The sequence below is a fragment of the Ambystoma mexicanum genome, chromosome 3q (assembly GCF_040938575.1).
Source record: "Ambystoma mexicanum isolate Mex_15411 chromosome 3q, UKY_AmexF1_1, whole genome shotgun sequence".
Classification (NCBI taxonomy): Eukaryota; Metazoa; Chordata; class Amphibia; order Caudata; family Ambystomatidae; genus Ambystoma; species Ambystoma mexicanum.
In genome coordinates, this window is record NC_090926.1 from 764,114,039 (window position 1) to 764,138,975 (window position 24,937).

General features: G+C 50.6%; 1 protein-coding gene across 1 annotated transcript in view; it reads right to left on the bottom strand.

The window, feature by feature from the left end:
* Positions 1–24,937, bottom strand: part of MYO15B (myosin XVB) — a 721,855-nt gene that overhangs the window by 301,818 nt on the left and 395,100 nt on the right. The window contains exon 19 of the mRNA XM_069654768.1: positions 6,504–6,588. Coding sequence (XP_069510869.1) covers positions 6,504–6,588 — 85 coding nt within the window. The remainder of the gene's footprint in view (positions 1–6,503; positions 6,589–24,937) is intronic.

Here is a 24,937-nt window from a genome sequence, read left to right on the forward strand (position 1 = left end):
TGTATGCAGGGCTTTAGCTTTGGTTTCATGAAAATTCCCTTAAGGCGAAGGTATAGAAGTGGGGAGAGCCTGCCAATCCCCAGAGCCTCCTCGAGCTCCTGGATGCTTATGAAGGTGTCCTCCCTCACCAGTTGGCCGACCCTGCAAAGGCCTGCGTCAAACCATGACTGATAGTGTTTGTGGCCTGGGATCTCCTCTAGCACTGGAGTGGACCAGATGTGGCTCAGTGACGAGGGCCATGACTTTCTCTCTATTTCCCTTCCCCGCTAGCGCTTTCCACATTGTACCCAGTATCGGGTGATCCCTGATTCTTTTGGGGAGCTTTTTTAAGGGGACCCATAGCCATTCGCCCACAGTGACTGGGTGCAGGTAGTGATTTTCGATGTATACCCATTGTTTATTGGGGTCCTCTCTAAGATGTGGGGCCAAGGCCCTGAGCTGGGCTGCCCTATGGTAGACTGTCAGGTCCGGCAGGGCGACCCCCCCTCTCTCTTTGGGGAGGGTGAGGGTCTCATACCCAATTCTGTGTCTCCTGCCCTGCCATATAAACTTCATTATACGCCTCTTGGCTTCTCTGAGGTATGTGTCCGGGGCTTCCAAGGGGAGCATCTGGAAGACATACAGCACCCTGGGGAGCAGGTTCATTTTTACAGCATTTATCCTTCCCATCCAGGAGATATGTCCCTTCCCCCAACTCTCCATTTCTCTGAACAGTTTATCAAATAGTGGGGGGTAGTTGGCCTGGTTCAGATCCTCCCTGGGGCGTACTATGTTAATCCCCAGGTATTTTATCCCTTCTGTACAGATCTGCAGGCGTAGCGGGATAAGCTCAGTAACATTTCTGTCCGTATCAGAGGCAAACGGGAAAATCATGGACTTGCTAATATTCACCTTAAAGCCTGAAAATCGACCATACCGTTCAATTTCCTGCAGGGCTGCCGGGACTGACCTTGTCGGTTACCGGAGGTGGAGCAAGATATCATCTGCGTAAAGACCCAGTTTAAAGGTACGTTCCCCCACCTCAATACCCTGAACCTCTGGGGAGCCCCTGACATACTCTGCGAATACTTCCATTTTCATGGCGAAGAGGAGTGGGGAAAGAGGGCAGCCCTGCCTCGTTCCTCTTTGGAGGTGGAAGACTCGTGACAGACGCCCATTGACTGTGACTCTGGCGGTTGGTGACACATATAAGGCTTTGATCGCTCGTATGATCCCAGTTCCCAGCCCCAGTTTCTTGAGTACCCCCTGGAGGAATCCCCAGTCGACCCGGTCGAACGCCTTCTCTGCGTCGATAGAGACCAGAACCGGGTTTCCACCCCTTGTCGCTGCCTCCCTCATCAGATGTAGGGTCTTCCGCATTGTGTCCGCCCCCTGCCTACCCTGTATAAAACCCACCTGATCGGGATGAATTAGCCTCGGCATATGACCGTCCAGCCTAGTAGCAATGATTCTGGTGAATAGCTTTGCATCCATATTCAAGAAGGAAATGGGTCTATAGGAGCGGCTGTCCGCCGGGTCCTTCCCCTCCTTCGGGATTACCTTAATTAGCGCTTTGCCAAAGGATGTGGGCGCTCTGCCTGTCTCCATTATGTGCGAGAAGAGACCTGCCAGGAACTCTGCCAGGAGGCCCGAGAAGGCCTTGTAAAAGCCTGCCGTAAACCCATCCTCTCCTGGGGCCCTACCCCTCTTCAGGCCCGCTATGGCTCTTAGTACCTCCTCCTCCGTTATCGGAGCATCAAGGATTGATGCTTCTAGGGGTTCAAGAGCTGGGAGGGTGACCCCCTTGAGATATTCATCCAAGGCTTCCTTCTCCGTCTCCCCCTCTCTCCCGTACAGAGCCTCATAGAAGGACGCAAATTTCTCTGCAATCTCTTCCGGGTCGGATACGTCCCCTTCTTCCCCACTACTAAACCTCGCCACCCATCTATCCGCCCTCTGGCCTCGAAGTTTTGCTGCCAGCATGGCATCCGCCTTGTCCCCTTTTTCATAGTATTTTTGGCGTAAATGTTGGAGTCCCGCTACAATTTTGCCCATCTCCATTTCCCGCAATTCTTGTCTCTTTTCCCTAGCGGTGCCCAGGTCCCTCTCTCTCTCCGTCTCCATCTTCCCCTCCGACCTTTCTAACATAATTATCTCCGATCTCAATCTGTGGGTCAGGAGGGTCCTAACCCTTTTTTTTTTTAGGCCCCTTCACTGATTAATCTACCTCTCCACGTTGCCTTTGCCGCCTCTCACACAATTTCCCTGTTGACTTCCCCCGTGTCATTTACCTCAAAAAATTCCCTGATCGCTGTTGCCATTTCTTCCTTAAAGACTGTGTCTCTCAAAAGGAAATCGTTGCATTTCCATAGTGATTCCCTGGATTTCAGGCCTGCCATACAGACGTCTGACCAGACCATGTCGTGGTCTGACCAGCTAACGGGCCGAATCTCACAGGCCTCTATTTTGCTCATGTGCTGGTTTCCAATGAAAAGATAATCTATTCTAGTTCTGGTGCCGTGGGCCGCAGAGTGGAAAGTGTATCCCTTGCGCCTCGGGTGCAGCTCCCGCCATATGTCTACCAGCCCCTGCTCCCACATTATTTCCCGCAACGCCCCGTGAGGCATTCCCCCACTGCTGTTCAGAGGGCCTGCGTTTCCACTATGGTCCAGCTCTCGGTCCGCCCACATATTAAAGTCCCCCCAGGAGCAAAAGGCCATCTGCTTTAGCCAGCACCTCCCCCAGCGCCACTTGGACGAATTCCCTCTGACCCGTATTGGGGCAATATATTGTTGCAAGGGTGACTCTGGTATTATGTAACTTACCGGACACTACCAGGGCCCTCCCATTCTCCCTCTCCCAAGTGGACACTTCCATTAATTTCTGATTCCTATGGAGCAGGATACCGACTCCTCCTTTCTTTATGTGGCTGGATGCCCAGAAGGTCTGACCCATGTGTGGACCAGGGATGGCCCTCTCCTCCCCCCTCACCGTCCTGGTTTCTTGTACAAACATAATATCCACTCTCCCGTTTCCCATTTCCCTTCCTAGGAGGGAGCGCTTCGTTGGGGAGTTAAGCCCCTTGACGTTGAGGGAGCCCATCCTAAGCGACTCGACCCGGCCCCTAACTTCATTGTCTGCCATTGCTTCTCTCTGATGGATTATTTGTTTTCCCGGTCCTGTAAGAGCCGCCCCGCTTCTTTACCACACTGGATATGTCCTGTGCCCCAAGGACTTTGTCACCCCTCCCCGCCTCCCCCCTCCCTTTTCTCTCCCTCTTTCATGACGCCTGCCAACGGGCAAGCCATCAGGGTGTGAACATGTTCCTGCACCGCAGTCCTCTTGATGAAACTCGCGTCCCCGGCCGGGGTTGCTAATAAAATAATCTTGGTCTCCACGTTGGTTTGTCTTACTCCACCTGGTCCCCTTCGGCCTCCGATGTCGGGGTTTCCTGAATTTCCTCCTGCCCTTTGTCGTCTTCTTCGTGGCCCAAGGGCCAACCGGTTCTCTCCTGGTGTCACCAGATGCTTGGGTGCCCACCTCGTCTTCCTCACCCAGGGCGACCCCCTGGATCACTTGCAGTACTTGCGAGGCCTCCTTTCCACTGGTCACTCTGTAGTCCACCCCAGCGCGTTCAAAGGACAGGGCGAAGGGGAAGGACCATCTGTATCTTATGTCTTGAGCAGTTAGCCACTGGGTGAGCGGACGACATTCTCTTCTGCGGGTGAGCGTAAGATACAATAAGTCCTGGTAAATCTTGATTGTGTCGCCTTCAAAAATAAAGCTCCCCAGCCTCTTTGCCTTCTCCAGGACCTTCATTTTTTCCCTATAGCGGAGGAACCTCACCACGATGGACTTCGGGCCTCCACCCGCTGGACCTCTTTGCCCCCCTCTAAAGTGAAGAGCTGGTTTATCAGGCCCTGGACCTTCCTCCCCACATCCGCCGCTGTCTCCCCTCTCTCCTGCGACACACCCATGATGCGCAGGTTGTTCCGGCGCTCTCTGTTTTCCAAATCGTCTAACTTCAAGGTTATGTCCTCATCTCTTATCTCTAGGTCCGTTAGCCTCGCCTCATATTTCATGTCCAGGAGGTCCGTCTGGAGGTGGTTGTTTTCCATCCCCTCCATTTTCTCCTCTAAGGTGTCCACCCTCCCCTTGAGATCCACTATGGACGCTTGTATATCTGTCCGGATTGCCTTGATCTCGTGGAGGATGTCCTTGAGATCCTCCCTCGTGAGAGGTGCAGGGGGGGGTCCGCCGCCTGAGGGCATGGTGTCTCTGTGGGCCTCCCTCGTGGCTGAGTGGGGCCGTCGGAAGCGCTGGAGAGACAAGATCGCCCCCAATGTCGGCGTGCTCTCCAGGGTCTGGGTGTCTTGACGCATCCAGGGGTGGTGCCTGTGTCTGGGGTCCTCTCGCGGGGGGACTCTTTGGTGTACAAGGCCCCTCCCGTGCCTGGTGTGTTAAGGTCCTGCATGGAGCTCCTCGTGTGGGGGGGGCTGTGCTGTGTCAACAGGTGGGACCTTCGGGGAGTAGGGTGTCCGATCCCCGGCCCCTTCGGGGCCTCCGGCCTACTCCCCAACTAGGTGGGGAGCGGGGGCGCCGCAATGGAAAGGTTGCGCGAGAGGGGAGCCCGCTTTCACTGCATCCAGTCTGTCTCTTCCCGCCCACGCTCTCCTCACCTCCTCACTTCCCAGTCACCGTGGGGAGTCCAGGGCCGACGGTTTGGCTCGGGCTGCGGTAGATCGGACTCTGGGTGGGCTATCTCCAGAGTGCTGACTGGCGCTCAACTGCTCCTCAACTGCTTCTCTCCGTAACCAGTGGGGGCCCAGGCCACGTCCCCCCGGGACCGCGACACCCGTCCGGTACCCCGTGCCGGCCGGGAACACGTGTGGAGGGTCCTCGCCCCGTGTCTCCCTCAGTAGTGCTCTGGTCCAGTATCCTGGGTTGGCCGTTTCCTCCTGCGGGGGCGGCCGTCTGCGGGTCCTCGGGAGGGGCCCTGGGTCTCCCCGGGACGAGGAAGCGCTTCTCCAGAGCCCGCGGCTCTCTATCTCTTCTGTCGCCGCACCTCCTCCGGGACCCAACTGTCCGACACAGTGAGCGCAGGGTGGGGGCGAGCGGCTCCATTAATCCTTGTCGCGGTACCGCGGGGTCGGCCGCCCTCGGTGTCTTGGGCCTCTGGCGTCTCCAGTGCACACTAGCCTCCGGTGCTTCCCGGTCTCACCCCGGAAGGTCTTCACTGCGGGTCTCGGGGTGGGGCCCGCTGCATTCAGAGGGGCTCCCCACTGGCTGGGCTTGGTAATCCAGGCCGGGGACTGGTAGTGTCCACTAGGCCCTGTGGTGCATTGAGGAGCGCAGGACTTACACGTCCAGCATGTTCCGCGCCCCCTGTTGGTCTCCCTAACTCATAGCTTTTACTTTAATCAGCAGATAACACCTAAGAGAATCTTTGAGAAACAAAACAGCTTTGATTGAACTTCAAATAACTCCAAAAGGTACAAATAGATGCAACAAGATTTGACATCAACATGGAATGTTGGACATAGCTATTGAAACTTGTGGTTAGTGCAATTAAGAAATAGGGCCTTGAAGAAGCTCAGAACATTGGTCATACTGTACGGATACCCACTGTGTGTAACACATGGCTTCATATGTAGTTGGTGTACATTTATTATTTGTATATCTTGAAAGCCAGCAGGTTGTACTGGCTGATAATGCTTAGATATATTTGGTTTATAAATCTTCTATGTATATATTGAGGTAGTAGGTTGTACGGCACAGTACGTGTACATATTGGTTCAAACATACCAACGAGATACAATAACCCATCACTGGGTAGCAAAAGAAGTTGGTTCCATATTGTATAGCGCCTGGTAGAGCGATGGTATTTTTTGGAGAATACTTTGCATTATGCCACATGCCCATGCTCCGCATCACATTTGGTTGCGGTGGAACGGATGCCCCTGTCCCATCTCACAGAAGGCTGTTTTCCTAGGGATGATTAGGGCCCCCACATGCGTGTTGCAGTAGAGGGGCAACTAAAGCCTCCATCACAATGAACTCCAATGCCCATGATTCCATTGCCCTTCTTACATCGGGGTTAAGTTCCAGGGATACCCAGGCCTTCCTCGCAGATTGCTCCCGTACCCGGGATGGCCATGCTCCATTACAGATGGCCGCAGTGCCAGAGGCACCCACATCCCATCGCATTACCAGGGCTTTCTGCCACACCCTGAGCTAGATGCAGTGTCTCCCTCACAGCTACCAATGATAAAACTGCCCCCTCTTTGTCCCCCAGTGACCCACGGAGGTAGCTCGACACAGTGTCAAGGGCTGTCATGGTCCCCACAGCTGAAGACAAAGTCAGAACGTCCAATAAACTCCAGCGCTATCTGTAGTGCGTGGATGGGATGCACATGCCTCCATCGCCGCCGCCACCACACCTGGCTGCAGGTACAGGAATGCCCAGGCCTCCTCATCAACAGCTGCATGCGGGGCCTGGGATGCCGCTAGTCAACTGCACTCACCATGCCTGAAGACTGAGGGCCTCTAATGCCCAGCGCAGCCAGAGCTTCATCCTTGGGATCATTGCGCTTGTAGAGCTTAGGCTTCCTGCAGGAGGACACAAAGGGAACAGGTCAGGTTTAGTCAAATGCATGCTTGAGAGGAATAGTAGGAGGGTCAGGGTCAGGAATGGCAGGAAAAGAGGGATGTGAGCGTCAAGTGATCTGAGAAGGAAGGAAGTATCAATGAGCGGTAGGGAATGGAAGCATTCAACGTCAAGGCAAGAACGGATCTAGCATGAGCAGGTAGCAGAGAAAGGAAGCAGGTACACTGGGCAGGAAGAGCCAAGAGGCATCAGAGGTGGAAACGGGTCACAGGCGATCAAAGGGAAAAAGGTGGGATGGGGCATGTATCGGGAAAACTCAGAGAGTAGGGACAGAAAGCATGCAGGAGGTACAGGAATGCCACGGGAAGAAACATGGTCCAATGGTGTAATTTGATTTTATGTTAACCTGCTTTTATATCGCACCGAATACCACCATAGCAGTATTTGAGCGCTAAGGTTTGTCCGCTGCGTGGCGTACTGTGCACCCAACAGGAGTATCCAGACCTTATTCTGCTGAAGCAAAGAAATGACTGGAGGAAATAAATGAGCGAAGGGAAGATAAGTGGATGGGAAAGTGTGAAATAGATGCTAAAAATAAAGGGATGGATGGAAGTAGCAGGGGAAGAATGCATGTTAGTCCTGTCAGGTGGACCATAGTTCTGCAACTGAGAGAAGGTGGATAAGTGTTGTGAACATTAGAACACTGTGCAATGTTGGATGAATGAGGGACTTGAGAGTGTGCTTGGGCCGTCCTGGAGGTTTGGTGCTTTACTTGTTTGGGCATCTCTATACATTGTACCCCATGCTCAACTCCAGAATGTTAATTCTGTGGCTGCCAAGCCTGAGCCAAGAGTGGCATAGTCAAGGATAAACGGTGTATAGAGGTGAATTGAACGGTCAAACAGACAAAGTAGACTATAATAAAGCCTGCCACATTGATTTCAAAATTGTTTTCATTAAGATGTCGGTGCGAGGCGTCATTTTAGTTCACAGTGACACTGGGTGGTACCTTACTAGGAAGTAAGCTATCAAAGCAAAGTAAAGAAACCCCATCTAAAGAAAATATGGTCTGTACTCCCTGTGCAGGCTGTGTTCATTGGACTGTGTGAAAGGCAGAGGTGGATGTGCGATAAACAGAGGTTATACTGTGCCAAATAACCACCACTGCAATAGTCTCAGAGCACCTAGTGTGCCCATGGTCACTGTCCCGCTCATTAAAGGTCAGGCGTTTAGGCCATCCACGTACCAGGGTGCCATTGTGAGCCTAGGCAAAATTAAACTATGTCCAATAAAACATGGGACAAAGCCCTTGTACTTACTCCCCTGGGCCACAAATGGCTAGGTCCCATAGAGGGGAAAGCTGAACAGATCCCTGGGCACTTTGAAAGGGGGGTGGGCTTTGAACTTTGGCTCTATGAGCAAAACCCTGGACCAGGCTTCCAGGAAGTTCTTGAGTCCTACTTGGAATTTTAGAGGATGGTTCTGACGATGTGTCAAGCCAGCCTCCTCCTTGGCTGACAGTGGTCCCTTCCTGGAGTTAATCTGCATAGTCCAGCCTTACCTATAGTTCGCGACCAGGGCCACAATTACAGTGTATTGTTATTAGAGGGCACCATGCAGATCTTTGGTCCAAACAGGGTTGTGAGTCTGCTCAAAAGATTGCACCCCCTAGTCTACATCTGGTGTTATTGCCATTTTTATAAACGAGTGTCACTCCTGGTTTTTGATTACTTGCTGCTTGAAAGCTCTTTAAGCATTAGACATTAATGCGAAACAGCATGATGAAACATGATATAATATAATCTGACATAACATGGCATAAACAGCTAGCATAACAAGACCCAGCACATTGCTCCAAAAGAATAAAAAGAGGGATGAATAAAGAAATACAATGAATGAGAAACAAGCGAAACCCTCTTAAAAACAAAACATCCACATTTTGTTTGAAGCTGAGTATAGATGGCATATGAAGCAATATCCGGCTTGAAGTATAGTAACTGGCCCTATGAGGCTGTACTGGCAATTAAAGCCAATGTGCCTGACCTATGATGGGCCCTGGCCTTACAAAGTGCATTTCAAGTCAGTACAATAGTTAAAATATGTTATATAAAACAGCCTCTTTTCTGACTCACTAGCATTTGATTTTATAAATCTTACACACATTGCAGTGTTTATTTGAGCGATGTCATTGTCATTGATGGCATCGGGGTCAAAGGTCATATGACACACTACCTGCTTTGTCATTTTACCATACCATGCATGATGTCACTGCCACTAGCCTGGGCATTTTGGTGAACTGATGTCCCTGCTGCGACTAGCTTCTTAATTGTGTTACAATAGCTCTAGTCACACCCAGCTCAGCACACCATCTCCCATCCACGCCTGCAGATGCCATTGCAGGTGTATCATTGGGGGCTCATGGATTTTGTTCATCTGCAGCATCAGGATTTCCATATCTACCCTTTTTTTAGATGATTTGCTGGTAAACGCTTACTTTGCGTACAATGGACATTTAGCAAATGATAGTCAAACCGTTTTACTACCCAACGGGGAGAAATGCAACTTCCTTCTCAAAAAAGCTGAGTGGCCGTCACAGGCCCAACAAGTGACTCTATCGCAATGGTTTTAGCAGTTGCATGGGTCATGCCGGATGATTCAGGCGATACATACTTTAATAACTGATCCGAATGGTGCCATGACCTTTAGGACTCACGTCCTCATGCATTAGCCTTCATACCACATGCACACCCCCTTAAACGGCCACTACCCTTAAACGGCCCTACAGATAAGACTCTATCGACCATACAAACCTGTGCCAAAACACTAATAGGGCCATACTGTAGTCACCTAATAAGAACACATCACTTACCTCTCATTAGTGGTCTTTCTGATGGATGGTCCTCCCACAGGTTCCTCATCTATGATAGCCTCCCAAGGCAGTATGTAGATGTCGAGGAGGGAGGAGAGCAAAGACACCACCTATACCAGAAAGCTCTGGAGGACAGCTCTGCCAAAACGAGCACCCTGTCTGAGTGGAAATCCAATCAGTAATGTTTGGTTGATCGTGTACAGTGAGACCCAGGTAGCCACCTGGCAAATGCCTAGGACAGGCACTCCTCTCTGCAGGGCGGAGGTGGCCGCTAGTTCTCAGATGAGCCCTGAGACTTTCAGGCACATCCTTTCCAGCCAAATCAGAGCATTCTGAAATGCATAGGATGATTCAGCTTGACTGGGTCTGTTTGGCCGCAACCCTGCCAGCACGAGCACCAGCATAAGCTGGCTATCTTTCCTGTCATCTCTTGTCCAAAAGACGTAGTAGCTCAGGCCCTGCACCAGGTGCAGCCAATGAAATCACTCCTCTGCCTCAGATGGATGAGTTGGAGTAAAAAAGACACGAAGATAGATCTTTTGAGAGATCTGGAAATCTGAGATAACATTCGGGAGGAAGGACAGATTCAGTCTCAATGCCACCTTCTATTTGCAAATAAACAAAAAGGGAGGTTTAGCAGATAACGCCTGGAGCTCACTCACACGCCTAGCGGAAGTGATTGCAACCAGAAAAATCACCTTAAGGGTGAGCAACCTTACAGAACAAGAATGCAGGGGTTCAAAAATGTTTCCATAAGAAATGGCAACACTAAATTTAAATCATATGATGGAAAAAACACACTGGTGTGGGGGAAATGAGTTGCACATTCCTCGCACAAATTGCAAAACCGTTGGGATTGTGAAGAACAAGCACTGCTCTGGTGTCCTCTTGAAAATCAAAAAAATGGCAACCTACCCCTTCACAGTGCCAATCTGGATGCCTGTCCAGGCCAATAAAAGCAGAAAGTATGGTAGAGAGGATGTGGTACAAGTACGCAGACCCAGATCTCTCTCCTGGCACCAAGCTAAAAATATGCACCATCTGCAGGCATAAACAAATTTGGTGGCAAGGCCTCTGAGTCAAGAGGAGTATGTCCAGGAAGTCATCTAACAAATCCCACTCCTTATATCACATCCTCTCAGCATCCAAGCATGAAAGTTCAGGCTGTTGAGGTTCGGATAGAGCACCCGTCCCTCAGACTGGGAAATCAGATCGACTCTCTGTGGAAGGCGAGAGGGAGGGCAGATGGAAATATCCAGCAACTCCAGGTATCACATTCTCCAGGCCCAGTGCGGATGATCAAAATCAACTTGGACCCGAATAGGTGCATCCTCCTGAGGACTAGAAGGATGACAGCAAACAGTGGAAATGCATAGAGGAGGTTGAACGTCCACACAGCCTTCAGTGAGTCTGGAGCAGTGCACTCACACTTTCTGTTCACACTGGAAGCAAAGAGGTCCACCTGAGAAGGCCCCTACCGGAAGGAATTTATTTCCCAAGGTAACCGCCAAAGGGTCAAAAATGCTTTCCGTTCCTGCTGCTATCAGGCAAAACGGTGGGTTAGTGGGATTTTTATGCACTCTGGGGAGTGCATAAAATGCCAGAATCACTGTAAATTTTCTAATGAGAAAGTCTGCCATCTTCTCCGTGTCCAATCATTCTCCCTTGCTTTGATAATAGTCTCTTCGATCACGGGAGGCCGAATTCTGTCTGGTCAAGGCATCCACATGATGTCCTCTGTTCTGCAGAGATAAGCCATCATCACAGACAAGTTGTTCTCTAGAGCCCAGAACCACAATTTAATTGTTTCTTTGCACATAGGCCAGGAGCATACACCAGTCCTCTTGTTAAGGTAATGCATGGCTACCATGGTGTCAGTCAGGACCAGCATGTACTTGCCGTGCACTGAAGGAAGTAAAATAAAGTAACCAGGGCCAACCTGATCGCTCTCAATTGTAGCTGGTATGCACTCTGATGGAGACCACAGGTTGCTCACCACCATGTCGTGCAGGTGAGCACCGGATCTATGTGATTTTCCCATCGCGGAAAATTCAGCGACGGAAAAGTTTGCATGAGAAAGGCACGTACCACTAAAGGTTTGTACATTTGCCATGCGAACATACATTTAAAAACCCTACAAACCCACACCCCCACCCACACCCACAACACCCCCCCCCACCCACACCCCCAACATACCCCCATGCAGACCCTACTTACCTTTTAAGACGCGGTGTGTCCTTGCAGCAGCAGTTTCCTTTCACTTCCATGATCGGGAACCGGCGCCGCAGGGTCCTTTTCTTTTTTTTTTCTTTTTTTTTTGGGCAGCTGCAGGGGTTTCCCCCCACAACCTCCACTCACTATACTGTGTAGTATAGTGAGCAGGGTATTTCAGGGGACAGCCCTGCAGCCCCTGTTTTTGAAATGTTTTAATTTTTTAATTTTAATTTATTCTCGGGTGTCCCCCGCAGCCCCCGCTCACTATACTGTACAGTGTAGTGAGCAGGGTGTTGCTGGGGACACTCCCGCAGCCCCCGTTTATTTTTTTGCATCTGCTGCGGGGGTGTCCGCCGCAACCCCCACTCACTATACTGTATAGTATGGTGAGCGAGGTGTTGCGGGAGACAACCCCGCAGACTTTTTTTTTTTACCTACCTAAAATGCATGCCACCAAAGGTTCGAACATTTGGTGGTCGGACCTTTGGTGGCATGCATTTACAAACTTTTTGTAGAGGTCAGACCTTTTTTTCGGTCATTTCTCCCTATTCCGAGCACCCCAGCCTTTCAAAGATGCATCTGTGACAGCTGTCAATTGGTGCTAGGTTTGCCAAAGCAATGCCCCTTTCCATAGGTTGTCTCATAAGTACCACTGTGCTAGGTCTCAGGATATTCATGCTGAGACTTGCAGAAGGTCTGATGTGTGCCCCAAAACTGAGACTACTGCCAATTGAGAAGCCACTGAATCGACGTCATTCACAGCCGAGCCTCCAGTACTAAAAGAATACAGGAGACCACTAGACCTGGCATGTGCAGGAAAGCCAAGGCTGGAACTCTCACCTGTGATTGGAGAACATGAACCATGTTTGCCACTCCGATGTTTGCCACTCCGCCCTCTGGAGGGAAGGTCACACCCATGTAAGTGTTCTAGACTGCAGCAATAAATTGGTATGGCAGGGACAGCAAAACCTGTGACTTCTTGAAATATAAGGAGACAGCCAAGCTGTGTAAAAGCCTGCAAATGCGAAACAAATGTGCTGTTGTCCTGGGGAACGAGCTCAGATGAGCCAGTCCTCCATACAGGAAAAGACATGGATGCCTTCTCTGCTGAGGCAGGCTGCTACCACTGCCAGCAGCTTGATGAAGACCCTGGGTGCCGTAAACAGACCGAATGACAAGTACTTTCTGTGTTTCAGATGTACTGGCACATGGAATCAGGCATTCTGGACATCCAGTGGTACCAGCCAGTCCTGCAGGTCGAGGGCATGGAGGATCTGGGCTAGAGTAACGTTCTTCAACTTATCCTTGCACAGGCACAGGTTCAATAACCGCAGATCCAAAACAGGAAGCAAGCCCCCATCTTTCTTCGGTACCAGAAAATAGACTGAGTACCAGCACTTGTCTTGTTCTGAGCGGGGTAGCTGCTTTATGGCTCCTTTGACTTGTATGCTGACAAACGTCCTTCAACAGGAGAGGGTTCAAAGGCAAGTAATGGCCAGAAGCAGGATGGTCTCGAGGGCGTTGAACAAAAGGGAGGCGATATCCCTGGTGAATGACCTGTACGGTGCAGGCATTGTACATGGTAAGACAACATACCGTGCTGAACAGGGAGAGTCTCCCCCTTTAGGGGTAGAGCGATGAAAGTCTCCTTCACAGGAGCTTCACACCTGTGGCTGCTTAGGGTACAGCTGAGGTGGACAAACCTCCCCTAGTAGTTCACCGGTCCCTTCCACTGGCTGGGCGTAGCTGCATGGGCAAGCTGGGGCAAACTGTTGCTTGCCCGAGGGAGCTTGTCCCCTGCCTCTGTGGGCATCGGAGGGGAAAGGTCAAAAGCCCCTGCCTCTTCCGTGAGGACAGTGGGCTGTTGCTGCCAATTGACCAAATTCAGGGACTTGTCAATTGCCTTTGATGACTGGACCATCTGGAGGGATTCATCTGCCTTTGTCCCAAACAAGTTATTGCCATCAAACCGCATGTCCAGGAGATTTGGCAGACCATCCGGGGCAAACCCGAGGCACCATCAGTATCACCTCAACAATATCCCTATTGCCACAGCATGCGTCATGCAGTCAGCTGTATCCAGGCTCGACTGCAGAATTTGGAAGGACGCTTCTCTGCCATCCTTGACTATGGTCTCAAAGCTCTGACTGACCTCCCCAGCTGACAAGTGGTCAGCAGCACCTGAGACTGCTGACCAGAGGACAAAAGAGAAATTTGTGCCAGGACACAGGAACATTTATGGACCTTACGCCAAGACTGCCAAAACAAAACACCTTTCTATCGTAGACATCCAGCCTCTTGCTCTCTATGTCAGGAGGCAAAGAGGGGAACATTGAATGGGTCTTTACTCCTCCATTATTGATAATATGATCGTGGATTGTCACCTGTATAATCGGGTGGCAGACTTTCGAGTGGATGATTGCCCAGATAGTGACTACTCGCCTCTGGTTCTATTTCTAAATCATTTTGGGCATGATGTACAAACTGAGCCTGAAGAGAATACACCCCACACAGTTCACCCAAAGAGAGATCGTATAGTTAGTTGTCTTGACTCAGAGGATATTAAAGAGCAGCGACACAGTTTCCTTCTAAATCAGCTGCCAGCAGCAGAAATAGTGTCAATATTTGAATCGCTTGTGGCTGTGATCCGAGACAAAATCCAAAGGACAGAGATCCCACACCAGGAAATTCCCCTCCAAACATACTCATGGCCTCTGGTTTGAGGCTCAATGCAGGGAGCAGAAGAAAATCTTAAATTAGTTAATCAGGGGTGGGGCCCTATTAGCCGGTCAAAGATTTCACCTAAAAAAGGAATTTAAACTTTTCCTGAAAAGAAAAAAACTGGAACAAAAAGAGAAACAATTGAATCTCTTATTTCTAGCAGTACTCACTAATTAGCACAAGCTATTTTGAAACTGGTTGCTCAAGGCTGGGCAAAGAGGGCAGAGCCCCAAGGAGGCACGATCCATAAAAATAGGTAGATGTCACACTTCCAGGGGATATTTTATGACGAGCAAGGGGAGGAGCATCACTCATGCCTCACTGGCTCTGACAATAATAATATTCACTGAGCTAGAGATTTTCACAGCCATTAACCAATTGAAAAACGGGAAACCCATGGACCCGGATGGGCTGATGTCTGACATTTTTGTCCTGATTCTGGGCAAATTATTTGATGCAATTAATGATGCCTCCAAGGCTCCAACACCCTCGAGGCATGGCATAATCGTGCCAATGTTCATGATCCGTTCTGCTCTAGGCAAATTTCATTGCTAGACATTGTTAGAATGGATTTCTAAACTCTGGCCTGGTAAGCAGATGTTTAGGAGGCCACCCTTGGTGTAGTGAACAGGGAAATCTTCTGTGAGTTTAGCCAAACCAATCAAAGTAGCATGGAGAGTGGACAAGGCTAGGTCTTAGGAGAGGTGAGTGCGGTCAGGGGTACACAATGGGCCTCATTACGAGAATGGAGGTAGCTATGGAGCAGGTTACCAGGTTCCTGCAATGGGGAGTTACCGGGTTACTCCGACATAGGAGGACCCAGTAATTCCTCCTTGCAGGAACCCATCCCCATTCCCATTTGAGCCCCCATAGGGCTCAATGGGAATGGGGAGAGAGGTAATAACGGGAAGATTACATCTGGCCCGTTGTTGCCTCCCTCTTCCCCTCGCGGGACCTGGAAAGTACGCCTGGTTTTACCAGGCGTGCAATCCAGGTCCCGCGATGGGAAGCTTGTAATCGGCGCTCCCGGAATGAAGGGGGCCGGTCCCGTACCGGCCCCCTTCATTACGGGAGGGCCAGCCTTATAATGAGGCGCAATGAGTCCACACAGTGAAACAGCAAGAATTACACTTAGAAAGTAAGTATCAAAAATACTATATTTATTTTTGGCCCAGAAAACAAACTATGAAAAATGAATAATAACAGGTAATATTGTCACGCAATTCTAAACACTATGAAACATACATACAGTCACTGTAGTTGTTGCAGAATAATCAAATTACCCCCTCCCCAATACCTGAGAGGAAGAGGGAAATAAGTTGTGATAGCACCAACTGTCCACAGGAATTGCAACCCTAACTTATCAAGCCTAGCCCTAAATTGAATGGGGCCTTGTGCCCAAAAAGTTCACAAAGTTTCCAAGAGTTCAGAGAGCTGGGAAAATGTTAGGGTATGTACCCTTGGGACGTGAAGATGGGTCCAGAAGTCAAAAGAAGTCATGTACTGGTGAGTAAGACTGTTACTCGCGTTGGAGGACTTTCGGCAACACGTTTTGCTGAAGCCCAACATTTGTAAAACTATTCAAAAGTTTGCTAAACTTTTAAAAGGGCAGAAATAGAGGAGCGGGTAAGTACCACTGTAACTTACCACCTGTCCTCCGAATTTTCTCTACACTTGGCAGGTCAATGGAGGGTCTCAAGAGATTGGTTTTCTCACCATTGGTTCAGGTCAAAGAAGACCAAGAGCTGCGGGTGCAAGAAGAGTTCTGGTAGGGTCCAGGAACTGGTGCAACCTGTTTCTGTGGAATGAATGCATCACCCACTGGTGCAGGCCTCCTCTAGGCACTCGACCAGACACAGGAAAGTCAGTTTCAGTGACGGTCTTCGATGCACGGCAACAGCAGGGAACACAGATGTCACAGTCGAAGAAAGCCTTCTATCTTGGGGCCTGTGGATGGTGGGATGTCAAAACTTCACAGCAGGGCTACTTGTTGGACACGCTGAAGATCCCTGGAATTCTGAGCCAAAATTCAGAACAACGGTGCTTCTACCACAGTAGTCCAATCTGGAGCTGGTCAGTCCACTGGATGGGTCAGGGACGCTTATGAAGGCTCCAACTGTCCAGGTTACCAGAAGATGCCGGGACCAGTTGTTCCCACCAGTCCAGAGGGTTGTAGCACCGCAGAGGGTCTTCTGAGATCAGTAGCCAGGCAGGGCTCCATCTGGACTGCAGCAAGAGGTGGTCCCCAGGCCTCTTCAGGATGTTTCCACAGATCTTCCTTCTTCTGCACGGCTACTCTGGATACTTGGCTCCTCTTCAGATCTGCTGGAATGGCTTCAGGGTGAAGAGAGGTAAATGTAGTGTCCACAAGAGGGGGGGCATGTGCAGTAATGCCAAAAGCCCCATGACAGGGGAAGGGTGCTGCATAAAGCAATATACGCACAAAAACACACACAATGAAGATGCAGTTCCAAGTTATAGATAAAGAGGATTGTGAGAGCATGGTGTTTGCGAAGAATAATCTCCCATGTAGCAATAACTGGGTTTTGTTTTAATTTTTTAGAGCATATATGCGCAGGGCTTTTAATCACAGATGAACATAGGAGTTTGCTTATTGTTTATTTTTTATAAGTATACGTGGAGCACAATTTGTGCCTTTAGTCAGAGGTAGTGGTAGCAGTTAAATAGAAGTATAATAAGGATTAGTGTTATGTGTATTAATGAACCACAGTGCTGCCATCTTGGAGCAGGCCCAAGGCATATTTGATAGAAGGCAATATTATATTTTAGTTCAGGGGCCACAACACACACTAAAATGAAGCATCTGCTGACACAATGAAACAGTGGAGATCCACTCACCATGCCTGAGGCACACCGAGTAGGTAATTGTTGCCAAGGGAAAAGATGCTCATGGAATGAGCCCCAGCCAGACACCAGCTGCAGTTCCATATGATAGGTCTTTGCAGCACTGGCAGTGAATGCAATAGCAATTGAGAATACAATCGAAGGAATTATTTTCCAGTAACAGTGTCTTGCGATTTTTTCTAAGTAGAGCTGGCACCAGGCGTGCAGAGGGAGGTAAGTGCAGGAGATGGACAGAAGAAGGGAATCTATCAGAGAGCTGGGACACATTTTTTTGACCTTGACACTGTTCTGCTGATGCCCCTATTATCTTCAAACAAAACACATAGTCCAATGAATTCATTGCTGAGCATCTATTTGTATGTTAGACTGGCCCAGCCTATTAGTGCAAAGAGTTTTTCTGCTGTCCAGAATAGTGATGTGATTCAAGGGTAGGATTGTGATGTAAAAGGGGTGTTGTGGGTTTGTGTTCCAGGCAATGTGTGTGCCCAATCAAAAATGACCAATCTAAGAAATGATATAGGGGCCTAATAATGTTCAACCAATCCCTTTCTTTTATCCTGCCCCAAAATTGAACTAATGTCGATTATGTCAATATGTGCCTAATTGTATAAATATTGTAGCCTGTCAGAGGCGGAGTTGAGAACTTCTCAACCAGTTAAGCTTGCAGGACTGCCTGAATTGCTGTTCTCCCAGCTGTTGGGAGTTAATAAAGGTGTGTTTTTTCCTGCACCATGTCACTCTTCTGTGGAGTACTTTTTGTATATGTTTTCATTACTTATGTAAGTAGCCCCTCTTTAAAAGAGCTCCTCTTCTTATCCCAAGTCAGATGGGAGATCAGACTCAGCCCTCCAACGGAAAGATCTTCCCCACACATGCACACCAGCAGTGGTCCAATCAGGCACCACTGTGGGTCTGACTCATGCATGCACACTAGACATTAAGGCACCAGTTTGTGGATTGGGAATGGACAGTCCCAGCCCATTTCCTGGGAGCCACCACACAAGGCAGGCACTAGCCCAAAAAAAGAACAGCTTCTCCTGGGCAATTCATGACCATAAAAAGATTTTCCTGGCAAGGCAGGGAGAAGGTAAAAAGACAAGATGGCTAAGGTCTGAACGAAAAACCTAGTGGCATTGCTGAGTTGGCACTCTAGCCATGGTTAATAGACAAACACAGAAAATGAAGCAAGGCTTAAGAAAAATGCAGTACAAAGTATGAAAAAGTAACTGCTGCCACCAGTTCATCCTTAGGCACATCTTAGATAACCAAAAATCTCTTTGAGTATAGTCCAGGGTCATACAAAATAACCCCCATCGCACTGCATTGGAAGATGCATTGTGTAATGTTAAAACGTTACCCTAACAGGCAACAACGTTAAAAGACTATGGGAGACATAGGTTCCCAATACTGACAGCCTGTAGGACTAGTCAGTTTCCCCCCAACAATGAGGAAAAGGCCAGTGGAGTGAAACGGGTGGCTTCACTTGACTGTAAAAATCCAGGACATCTTGTAATAAAAAAACGCACAAAATGTGGGGTCCATAGAATATGTAGGGGAAGTTGCTAAAAGACAAAACTTTCCTAACAAACATCACATAACAAATGTATTCCAAATGCCTCTTAGCTAGGCTAGAAGAGTGTGTGGCTGGGAATAACATTATGCAGCCTACTCAGGCTGGTTTCATGCATGGCTTCCCGAATGTAGACCATTGTTTTACCTTGACCACATTTATTGACAAATACTGCAGGTTGAGTGGGCTCTGTTTACACAGCATTCATAGATCTGGAAAAGGCATTGTACTCCCTCTGCAGGTGCACACTGTGTGGGCAATTTTTTGCCAGTCTGAATTCTTTCTTATGGCCTCTTGCACTTTTGTCGAGACGTGTGAGCCGCTGTGGGTGCTGCATACATTTCCAAAAAGCATTTTTAAGCTTTAACAGGCTAGCGTTCCTTCACACTGTGCTTCACTATTAAAAAAGCCCTGCGGTCATTCTGAGAGCTCTGGTTACATAAATGCGGGCAAGGCAGGAAAGTCGGACTAAAGCAGCTCCTCGAGCTGTTGGGTGTTCCCTGCCCGCCCTCCAGCATGGGACTCCAGCGACCACCGTGACAGCTGAACCTTGAACATTTTCATTTACTTTCAACATCTCACTTAATACACGGATATTCCAGCAAGGCTCACATTGGCCCAAATTGGATGGGCGCGATCAACTGTGTTATACTGGGAGTATTCTTGTTATTAAAGCCTCAGGCTGCTCATGACCGAGGGAAGAGAGGAGAGATTGATTTGCGTTTATTACTGTTGTGACTTAAGCCCCTCCTCGGCTCGTGCAATGTCACGTGGTGTGCACACGTGGCACACACCATGTGATGTCTTCAATAAAGGGGGCGCGCAATTTCCCTATTGTGATTTCCCTACTATGACAAGACCACACAGACCAAGAAGAATACAAACCCACGACTACACACTCAACCCGAGAAGATGGAGTAATGAGGCTCAAGCCTCGGTATCCAAAAAATCACCGCTGATGGATAAAAATCTATCAGCAAGAAGAAGAACAAGCGCCGCCCGTGCACCAGTTTCACACTAAACTTCCTGGCGTATGTCCAAACAGCATGCAGGAGGGGGTCCGGTCCTGCCAGCCTCCATAACAAATGACGACGAGGTCTATGGAACACGCTTGCAACTCGGTGTCACCAGAGCACGCCATGGGGAGTGCCTGCAATGCGGAACTCCTTCTGCTCAGGTCAGCCCATGTCCGACGACCGTCAGCACTGCTGCCGAGGACCCAGTGTGGGCTCATGGCACCGTTCCGATAGATGTCAGGCGCAGCCCTGACAGACCGTTGGTCTCCCGGCGAGGACAGTGGCGGAAGGAGGATCAGCGAGGGGGATGTCCCATGCTGTTAGAGAGAGGGAGAGGAGTTGCTTCAATCACTGCCATGGCATGGCCTCCGACGCAGCAATTGTGGTCAGCTCCTGCCTGGGGAGCGCAGTCGCATCCGCCACCGGTGGGGTGCCATGGAACGATCCTCCCGCCTGGGGGGCACGAGAGCGGTGTATCGCTGCAATGAATGAAATGAAGATCCCGGCTGCAGGGAGGAACGCGGCATGCCGCCCCAACACATACAGCAATCTCCTGCCTCAGGAAGAACGGGCGGTTGCAGCTGTTGCCGTTGCTGTTACCCTCTTATGGGGGTCAGAAAGGAGGACGCACACACGGAGGGAGTGGAGGACAAACACAACCTTTATTCTCCGTAACAACAGGAAACAGGCACTCTTGCGCCTTACCCAGAACTCCCCTTTCTTCCTCCCACTCCCCATAACATAGCTCCGCCTTCCCAACGGCGGGGGTCGCACTCCTTAACCCTTGAGTGCCTGGCAACACCACCCCCGAACAATATGTCCAAACATCAACCTCAACACTCTTCAACGAGTCTCACAGGCTTCTTGACGGCTCTCCGTGGTCTCTCGTCTTGGGCACCTGGCCCTAACAAGTCCAGAGTTCCCGTTTCCCGGCTTGTCCCTCCCGGGTCTCCTCCCGGAGGGATCCACAGGTCATCCTGCGGTTCTCGCGGTTCTGGGGAACTCGATCGCTGAGGCAACTCTGCTCCCTCTCGCCTGACGTAGTGTCTAAATTGCTGACAGTTCCTGGTGACAGTTCTGTTCTGATCCTCGGCTGTCACCATTGTGCCTTTCACTGCGGTCACCCTCATGGGGCTTGGGGCAAACCGCGGATCTGTCTTCCTGGGCATTGGTTGTTGTACAAGCACTTCATCCCCTATGTGGAAGTCTGGTATCACCGCTTGGCGGCGAGAATCAGTGTATCGTCTTGCTCTCTCTTTGGCCTCTGCGTCCCTTTGGAGTACGTCCATATCGGATGGCTCCTCATAGGACATATTGCGTGGTATGCAGGTTCGCACTTCGTAGCGAAGCATTAGCTCGGCAGGTGTTCTGTTCGTGGCTTCATGGGGTGTGTTTCTATAGTCCCATAGAAGTCGGCACAGTGCCTGGTGCGGATCTGCTGCTTCTATTCTGGCTCTCTGTCTCGTCTTCTTAATCGATGCCATGAAGCACTCAGCCATTCCGTTCGCTTGCGGGTGGCGAGGAGTTATCTTCATAAGTTCGAAGCCCAAATGTTCCGCCAGTGTCCCGAACTCATGTCCACAGAACGATGGTCCGTTGTCGGATTTGACTGTTTTGGGAATTCCCCACTCGCTAAATACTTCCTCTAGTGCCGCTGCTACCTGGGGAAATGCGGTGGTGGTGACCGTTTTGACGATCGGAAATCTTGAGTGTTCGTCTATTAGGAGCAGGAGGTAGTCACCCGCTTCCGTGGGCCCGTAGAAGTCCATGGCTATGCGCTCCCACGGCCGATCGGGTATCCGTGTGTGCTGTAACGGGGGTGGATGTTCCGCAGGAGCCGTGCACTGGCAGGCATGACAGTTCTTCACCCATTCCTCAACCGCTGCGTCTAGAAATGGGAACCAGACATGGGACCTGAGCTGCTTTTTGGTATTTTCGGCTCCTCTGTGTCCCTCATGGGCCGTTCCGACAACCTCGTTCCTTAGCGTGGTGGGGATGACAATCCTGCACCCTCGGAGGAGGATATTGTTGTCCTTAACAACCAGTTCCCTATGTATCCTGGCCAGCCTCTCAATCTCCTGTTTGCACACCCCTGGGTGTGCCAGCATTGCTCTGTGGTAGTCTCTCCACTTGTTGGCTGACGTGAGGCTGATGGCGAGGGCTGTAGTGAGGTCAGCAGCTGACGCGGCGGCAACCCTCTCAAGGGATAGCGCCGGTGGCAGTGAGTTGGATGCTATGCACTGCACATAGGCGACGTCTCCTTTCCGGGTCAGCGGGGCCCCGACCGGGTGTCGTGACAAATAGTCCGCGGGGTTAAGGTCACCCCCGGGACGGTGTATAATGTCATAGTTGTATTCCTGTAGGCGGATGCCCCACCGCTCAATTCTAGGGGGCATCTTGGTGTGAGGGTTCCCGAAGAGCGACAGCAGCGCCTGGTGGTCCGTTATTACGGTGAACTTTTTTCCGATGATGAAGTTATGGAAATGCTCACAAGCCCAGACGGCGGCCAGACTCTCTTTTTCCGCCTGGGAGTAGGCCAGCTCAGGAGTGGACAACGCCCTACTTGCGTAGGCGACCACGTGTCTCGGGTGGACATCCGCGCCGCTGGTTTGAGCTAAAATGGCCCCCGAGGCCCACTGGGCTTGCATCCACCACAATTTCAGTGTGCCATGAGGGGTTGAAGTATCCTAGGCAGTGAGCCTCTGTCAGGGCCTGCTTGATGTCGGAGAACGCCTGTCGGCACGCAGGTTTCCACTCAAAGACTGATTCCTTTTGCAGGAGTTTCCTCAGTGGGTCGGTAAGGGACGCATAGTGGGGTATGTATCTTGCGCAGTAGCCTGCCATTCCGAGGAAAGAACGGACATCAGCGACTTGCTGCGGCTCACTCAGGTTGGTGATCGTGTCGACCTTGTCAGGATCCGGCAGCATATCTTCACTGGAAAAGATGTGCCCGAAAAATTTCAGTTTTGTCTTGCTGAAACGACACTTGGTGATGTTGAGGGTGAGGCCCGCTTCCTGAAGTGCTGCACACGTGGCATGTAGGGCCTTGTCATGGGACTCCTTTGATGATCCAAAGACGAGGATATCGTCGCTGTAGTTCAGAGTGCCCTTGATGGGTCTGATCACCTGCCGTATGGCTTCCTGGAAAATTTCCGCGGCAGACGAGATCCCAAAGTTCAATCGCCGGTACCTGAAAAGTCTGTCGTGCGTCGCGAACGTCGTAATGGGCCTGGACTCTGGGTGTAACTCCAGCTGATGGTAGCCTTGGATCAGGTCAAGTTTGGAGAACATCTGTGCATTGTTCAGTTGTACGATCATGTCCTCAATGCACGGTCCCGGATGCCTCTCACGCTGAATAGCGGTGTTTGCCACCCTCATGTCCACGCACAGCCGTATCTTGCCTCCTTTCTTGGGCACAACTACAAGGGGGGATACCCATGGCGTCGGCCCCGTGGCTGGTTCGATGATGCCATCGGAAAGCAGTTGTTGGAGTGCTTCCGATACGGCTGCTTGCAGGTGAAAACCTACCCTCCGGGGATGTTGTGGCACTGGCCTCACCGAAGAATCAATGTGAAGCCGGATGGGAGGGGCCTTCAGTTTTCCCAGCCCAGTGCACAGGTTGGGGAAGTCCCTTGTGATGTCAGCCTCTTCTGTGTCAAGTATGAGATTGACAAACTCGTCCTGGTCGTATGGGTCATATGGCATGTTGTATGCAGCTTCCTGCTCGTCATGGTAGAAAGTCTGTATTCTGTCGGTGGATGGTCATACTCGTCCGTGAGATACCTGGTTTGGTCTGCCTGGTCTGACTGCAGTGGGTACCCCTGTGGTTGGTACTCGTCAATGGCTCTGACGTATCGCCTCTGTCCCTGCCCTTGTTGGTAGTGTCTGGGTTGGTTATATGGCGGAGGCGGCGAGCGGAAAGGCGTCCTGGCAGGCGCTTGGGGCCTCATCGGAGGGAATGGAATGCCTTCTTGGCATATTGAGTGAAAGTGTCCCTCTCTTCCACAGTTTGTGCATCTTTGGGATAGAGCTGGGCATGACCCTGCATGTGGAAAGGACATCCCACAGCGATAGCATTGTCTCTGTTGGCGTGGAACTTGTGTGGTTTGTGCTCTGTATGGTTGTGACCCTCTGTATGGTTGTGACCCTCTGTCACCCGGACGAGATGGCTGTAGGGCTGCGACAAGTTCAGCTGTGTCTTGTTTGGGGTTGCCTGGATTTCCCATGGATTTGGCTTGAGCGTCAACCCTCTCGTGTATGCGAGTGAGCTCGCTAACTTCTTGGATGGTGAGTGGTTTCTTCAAGAGCTGTTTTTTGAGAGCAGTGGATAGGCATCCTTCTATGACCCTCAATCTTATTGCTTCTTCTAATGAAAATGCGTCGAACTGGCAGTTTGCGCCCTTCACTCTTAGGCGGGTTATGAATTCGTCGACTGTCTCTTGTGGCATTTGGGTGCACTTGTTGAACAAATAACGTTCATAGTCACGGTTGACCTCTATGATGAGGAGTTTATCTAGAGCCTTGATCAAATTTTTGAAAGTGTTCTGTTCGGCTGCGGGAATGGTCTTCACCACAGTCTTTATCTCCACCCCTACCAGGTTGAGGAAGATATCCCTGATATTGGGAGAGTCACCATCACCAGACCCTCTCACGTAATGCTGGAAATCCTCCATCCAGTCAGTCCATCTCGGCCCCTTCGTGGCTTGTGGGGTCATGGTGAATGGCGGGGTAGTCGCAGCTGAATAGGCTGTGCTGCGCGGGCCGGTTGAGGTGATCCAGGGTTGGACCATGGGTTGGAGCCCTGTCTGCTCATGACGCCTGGTAGTGAGAGCTTGTGGGTGCGCGCTCAGCCCGTGCGTGTTCACCAGGTGAGCGGGTGTGTGTTTCCACCCACCTGGGAGCCTGTTGCTGGGAGTGGGCAGGCGGGGTCCTTGGTGTTGCGGGGCAGGGGCGTCACCAGCTCCGTCGGGCCTTCGTGGCAAGCTCTGGTGACAGGAGGACACGCCAGACGTCCGTGTGAGGCTGCTGGAGGGCGTGTGTGGAATCACCCGATTTTGCGCTTCCCAGTGCTTGCGCTGCCACGTGGGGACCTGGCG